Raw genomic sequence first — 6,666 nt, 5'->3', positions numbered from 1 at the left:
GGTAGTCCCATCATGTAGGTCCATATCGGGGCTTTTGAAGTTCCTTGGAACTTTCGTCCTCATTATGTCCTCATTGAACGGGTCTTCTCCCCAAACAGAGAGTCTTCTCAGTCACTACGAGAATTTCGACCTCGGAGATTGGATTCCAACCTCAAGAGCTTTTTTTCAAGCTCTTTTCGGCGCTCGACCTCTCTTCTCAGGTTCCTCTCTGCTTCTCGCTGTCGCTCTAGTTCTTGTTCTAGCTGCTTCAGCTGTTCTTGGTGGCCGTGGAGTAATCCCATGAGGTCGGCAGTGTGAGGCTGCCCCCATTTTTCTGGTCCATACACCTCTGAGTGAACTCCCTGGGGCCTTTTTCATCAGAAGGGCCTTCGTGGTGCTAGGCACCTGCTCCGTGCAGAGATACTATAGCCCTATCGTTGTTGGCTGCATCTAACTGCTCTTGCTCTGAATCAGATGCAGTGTCCCCATCCAAAGGCTGGTCGTCCGCCATTACTGGATGATCGTTCAAGGTCCTCGGCAACGGTGCCAATGTTACCTAGGTAACCTAAGACAGATGGATCGGACTTGAAGGATCAGCGCAAACGTCAAAAGAAGGTGGTCTCCAACTTGGTTAGCGTCTGGGAGCTGCCGTCCAATTTGTGAATGAATGGGGAATGGTACCTGCAAAAACACTCCGATGCCTAAGTCAGCAAGGGATTAAGCAGGTTTAGAGAGTATTGGAACTTAGCGATACCTAAAGGGTATCAGTGTATTTATAGTGGTGATCCAATAACCACCGTTGGAGATATGGCCTCTAGAAGTGGGTTGAGAGATTTTAGGGGCATTTACTTATTTGAATAAGTGTTATCTGTCAGCTATCCCTCGAGCCCGACTTCTTTGGAAAGAAGTCTGTGTCGAAGCCGACCTCTTCTATGAAGGTCGGTGTGTGGCGAAGGCCAATCTTAAAATTTGAACTTTTAGATTATTTGGACCCGGCCCTTGGTGTTGGGCCAGGGTATGAACATGTATGTAGTGAAGAAAGTGAGTCTTCTACTCACAATTTTCTTCTTATAAAAACTTAAAATAATCACTAAGCTATTTAATAATCATATTATTTGTAATTTTATGTTGGATTTCTTTAAGATTTTATTGTTTTTGATTTTAATTTGAACTTTGTTGAATTTTATATTTATTTGAATTTTTTTTGTTTTTGCGGATAAAATCGGGTAAAGTAGGGTTTAGAACTTTAGGGTGCAAGTAGAGTTAGGATTGAGAGATTCTCAACCTGTAAGTAGGGTATGGTAGAATTTTAAAATAATTTTCAACCCGTGAATAGAGTTAGGGTAGAATCTAAACCCTACCCTACCGTATCTATTGCCAGTCCTATCCCAGCGTTTCCTAGGGTTACTTTTACAAAAATGCCTCACTTTTTCCCCTTAGTTCGGTCTATCCCTCACTTTTCAGTCAATCACCAAAATGCTCCCAGCGATGGGTCGTCTCTCTCTTCAGGAAACGGGCTGAGTGATTTCGGGCCAATCATTGACTCTTTCCATAACTCAGAAAAAGATCAGAAAAGCCCATTTTGTGTTTTTCGTCATCCCGGAACTAATATTAAAAAAAACGATCCATGACCAATAAATAAACAAATAACGACAAAGGAGGAGGAAAAAGAAGGGGGCGCCCCCGGGGGTTGAGGGGACAATTTGATTAAAAAATCTACACTTATGTGCTGTCTGCTGTGGTCCTTCAACAGGCAAAAGTAAATGATAGAAATCAAAATGATAGAAATCGACTTTTCAACTTTTTCTTTAGTAAAAATATTTCTTCTTCGTTCACGTAAATATGGAGCGTTTGATTAATGCGTCCTTCTGCCAATGTAACGATCATTGTGTTACAGAAAACACAGATTTCCTAACCCACAAAGGAGAAATAAAAATAGAGACCTTCGCAAAAAATGTTGACAAAGTCCAAATTATATGCTCCATGACTGAACCAGAAATTTAAATGAAAAGAAAAAATGGAGCAACAGGTTGTTACTACGTTGTGCAAAAACCACAATGGCCTATACTTCACTCTTTCAAAAGCTATACAACTTGACTCAACTTCAAAGCAGTATCAGGATCAAGACGGAACGTAAACCGAGAAGTTTCTGGAAGGTGCTGCGACACAAGTTTTGCAGTGTCTTTCCACCAAGTAACCTCAATCTCTTTCTCAGCAAGCTTATGAGTGGTGCATTCTAAAGCAGACTCCAACTCCGATATCTGTTCTTGCATTCTTGCTTGTAGCAGTTCATGCAATCTTCTCTCCAGTTCAACTGGAGGAACTGCAAAAGATACATCAGCACATGCTCCTTGCGGGTCCATCACTATTTCACCAGAACTCAAACTATGGCTCTTTGAATGGGAGTCCTCAGCATTTACCTGCCAAATACCGCTTTCAGCCACTATGGAATGGATAATAACCAAGAACAAAATTTATTAAAAAGCCGTTACTCCTTCTCATACCAGATTAAACTAACCCCACAATACTTTTCTAAACAGAAGAGTAACGAGATATTTGTAGATGCATCCCTCAAAGGGAATTTCACTTGATAAAATTGATATTGATGGACGGACACAAAATTGTTCTTGGTTGATTTAATAGATATCAGAATAAGAAAATGAATATACGAATGAGAATTACTCTATGAAAATTCTACCTTAAATATTTCGTGTTTTGCATCTTCATACACAGCTTCTCTATCCATATACAGCTGCAACCGTTCTAACTCAACTTCAAATTCTGCCTCAAGCTCATTTATTTCTTCTGCAAGTTTATTACGGTCATTTATATTATATTCTAGAAAATGTTTATGAACCACTGCACTTGTTGACTCTTGGTGAACATATGGTGTTTTTGAATGAACTGAAAGGGGACTGTGAAAGTCGGAAACTTCTTGAACATCAGTTATGGAACAGGCAAGAGCCTCATTCTGCTTCAATGGCTTGATAAGTGCATCTTTACTCTGCAGTACCCCTTTCACATTTTGAAGGAGCATTTCCATTTCTTTCCGCAATTCAACCATCTTCCCAAGCTCATTTTTACTAGCTGCAATCATATATAGTAAACCACAACCAACTCCTAGCTTAAAAGAAGCATCATCGTGCAACTCTCCTGCAAAACACATCAACAACATTATGAAGTAACTATCAAGGAGAAAAATGCATAACTCGTCACTGATTATGAAGGGAAATTGCGAAGAGAAGGAACGGGTGAAACAATTTTGCATGTTATACCAAACAATAAAATAAATATCAATGTTTCATGGCTAGCAAATATTATTATTTTGAACTAGTAATATTATGCACCCACATTTACAGGCCTTACATGCAAGAAGCATACAATTTGCACCTATATTTATCGAGTTTGCACTCAGGAGTCAATACAGTTGCACTTACATACATTTACCAGAGTTTGCACACAGAAATTAGTAAAATTTTTGTGTGCTCGCTAATGCTAGCCAAAATTGTTAAAGACTGCTAGCGATTTTCTGTAAAATAAATATATTTTAGTATTTTAGCATTTGATGGCATACTAATCACCTCCAGGATGGGAAAAACATATAAACAAAAACGATCGATCAACAGATACAACGGTGAATCTTAATCCCGCTAATAAACAAAATAATACTCCCATAAATGTTTGCTAATTTCAAGATTTGAACTAGGAAATCGCATTAGGTTAATTACAAAGGTGTAGGTTAATCAGAAATTGCAAAGAGATGAAATCACAATCCACTATATTAAATACAGTCAGATCAAAAGTCACCAAAAAAAAATACAGTCGGATCAAAGACTCAGGTAAAATTTTGTGTACATCACTATTCACATGCGAATGAAGCATAAGCATAAGCAAGTTACAAAACAGTTAAAATTACCAAAATTAACTTAACGAAAAAAATCGGAAAAAAATAATCAGAGCTTCTCACCGAACTCCTTACTGCCATTTGATACGTTTATCAGCGACGGCGTCGTCGCGGTGGACTGAGGAGTCTCATTCTGCTGCCTCCGTCGCAGAGCCACTGTGTGTCCCTTAGTGTGCCTCAGAACCTTAAGCAACCTAGCAAGAAGTCGCCAAGGCGAATAGCATCTGGCAGACAGCGAAGGTTTTCCGACGCCGGCCATGGAATTAGCGTCGTTTTCGTCTTCGTCACCGGTGAGAAGAATATCTGCGACGCTTAAGCGGCGTGGGAAGTTAGTAAGGTTTGGGTTTGAGGATTCAAATAAGAGGCTCTTCTTCTTCTTTGGAGTCTCATTGTTACGATTCATAGCTACTCACTGTTCTGCGATTTATTGTGACTTGTGATAAGTGTGGGGCATTAAATTCTTGATGATAGTTCACTTAACTTCACATTCTGAGTTTTGGAGGGAAAAATTATTGGTCTCTTCGTCTTCTTCTAACTTTCTATTTATTTGTTTAATGAAATACTAATATACTACTGCTAGTAACTTAAATTGCCAATGAATTTAGAATGTTCAAATGGTCAACTCACTAGTTCGCTTAAATAAGTTCAAATATTTTAATTTTATCTTATTGGTCTCTTCGTCTTTTTCTAACTTTCTATTTATTTGTTTAATGAAATACTGTCAATTAAAATAAAAAATTTAAAATACTGATATATTACTGCTAATAACTTAAATTATCATTCAATTTGAAATGGTGGAGTCTTCACTATTTCGTTTAAATAAGTGTTGAAATACTTCAATTTTATCTTATGCTGCACCAACTCATTAGCAGATTAATTATTAAATAGAGTTTAAATTCGTAATAAATTAACTTTTAACTGTCAAATTAAAAACTACCATAGACAAACAAATAAAAAATTAACTTAAATTGTCCGATTAGTTCATACTTCATACCTACTGCACGGAGCTACTCCAAGCAAATTATGCAGAAAGAAAACAAATACGCTCTAGTTGAATATAAAATTTAAATTACAATGAAATTCCCTATTTGGTATGATGTATTATATTCATTACACAAATCCAATAATGATTTTTTTAGTTATTAGTTCACAATAGACTCTGACTTTAAATTTGATGTATTAAATGTATTGTCATCCGTTCTTTTTTTTTTTTAAATTACAATACGAAATATGAGCAAGTATATAAATAAATTTTTTCTAGTCACTTTTAATTAATATTTTAATTTTTTTATAGAATGACTTTTCTCTTTCTCATTTTTACCTAAGAATAATAGCAAAGACAGGTAAATATAAATATCTATAATGATATTCAAAGATATAAATGATTTTAATAAAAAAAAGTGTAAAGGACATTTTTGTTCCTAACCTTTTTTTTCGCAGACATTTTTGTCCTCAAAGAATGGAAAATACATTCAAGTTCTTGATTCCTGAAAAACGTAGACATTTATGTCCTTCCGTTGAATTCAGCCGTTTGCACTGGACGGAAAAGGATGAGCTAGCAGAGGTGGCACTGAGGTGGCCATAACGGAAACCAGGTGGCATGGAGCATTTCGTAACAGTACATATAAGTCTTTGGAGACGAAAACAACGCCGTTTTTGTAATCTCCCCCAATCCTGCTTCGAATTTCTCTGCCTTTTCTTCTTCTTCGTCCTTCTTCCCTTCCATTCTTCTTCCTTAGCCCCTGCCTCCATCACCGCCGCATAGCGGCACCTCCGTCAGCCACCATCAACGCCGACGAAAAATTTTTATGCGAAATTAATAGGAATTAATAGGCCCTACTCCGCAAAATTTTTTTTTATGCCAAATGAAAAATCAATTTCAAAAAAGTGAAAGAAAAGTTAAGGTCATATAGTTATAAAGATTGCGCCCTAGTAGAACCAAGTGGTCTAGCAAGAAATTTGGCTTTGGCATGAAAAGATGATGTGGAAGTCAAAATTGTAAAGTTGGAATAATTTTATATTACAGCAACCGTTAAAAACTTGGGTACAAATGAAGAATGCGGCTGGGTGAGAATATATTTGAGCACAAATGATCATACCAGATCTAATTCAAGGCTGAAAATGAATAATATTCAGCTAAAATTAGAAAAACTAAGGGTTGCAAGAGTTTATGGTAGTTAGAATATTGTTAGTGGGGATGTGTATATGATAGTTAGAAGCTTCTTTGTCGGTAGAAAATTTTTGAAAAAACTTCAACCATAACTAGATTTGTTTTATTCTTAAGATTTCTTATATTAGTGATATGATAAAGGTGTGCCATATAAGTTTTTCTACAGTAATATACAAGATAATGATCAAGGTGTTTGTTCACAAACTCCAACATATGATGAATAAATTGGTAAGTAATATTTAAAGTGCTTTCATTAAGAGAGTTTTGGAATATATGCTTATGAATGTATGCACGACCTCAAAAATAAAAAGAGAGTTTTGGAACATGAAATAATAATTAAATTAGACATGAGTAAGGCATATGATAAGGATATGACATTTTTTATGATTTATGTTGAAAAAATTGGACTTTAGACTAACTTGGATATGCTGAATTCAAGAATTAGTGACCACTATTTCTTATTTTGTCAATATGAAAGGACAACCATTTGATTTTTTTTCAAACCAAATAGAAATATCAATCAAGGTTGTCTTCTATTCCCATACTTATTTTTATTCTGTGCATAAAGACTTTTTTTCTTACTTCATAAGACAGAACAAAATACATTAGATTC

At 36.2% G+C, this 6,666-nt stretch overlaps 1 protein-coding gene across 1 annotated transcript; it reads right to left on the bottom strand.

Annotated features, from left to right (window-relative positions):
• Positions 1 to 1,886: 1,886 nt before the first annotated feature.
• Positions 1,887 to 4,417, bottom strand: LOC112715987 (protein POLAR LOCALIZATION DURING ASYMMETRIC DIVISION AND REDISTRIBUTION). The gene is made up of 3 exons (XM_025767828.3): positions 3,947 to 4,417; positions 2,678 to 3,132; positions 1,887 to 2,399 (listed from the first exon to the last, which is right to left on the bottom strand). Exons 1-3 carry the CDS (start codon positions 4,284 to 4,286, stop codon positions 2,064 to 2,066), a joined length of 1,131 nt encoding a protein of 376 aa, XP_025623613.1. The 5' UTR covers positions 4,287 to 4,417; the 3' UTR covers positions 1,887 to 2,063.
• Between the last annotated feature and the right edge of the window lie 2,249 nt (positions 4,418 to 6,666).

This window comes from Arachis hypogaea, chromosome 10 (genome assembly GCF_003086295.3).
Source record: "Arachis hypogaea cultivar Tifrunner chromosome 10, arahy.Tifrunner.gnm2.J5K5, whole genome shotgun sequence".
NCBI lineage: Eukaryota > Viridiplantae > Streptophyta > Magnoliopsida > Fabales > Fabaceae > Arachis > Arachis hypogaea.
Note: the sequence above shows the minus strand (reverse complement) of the source record. Positions and strands in the feature narration are given on the sequence as shown.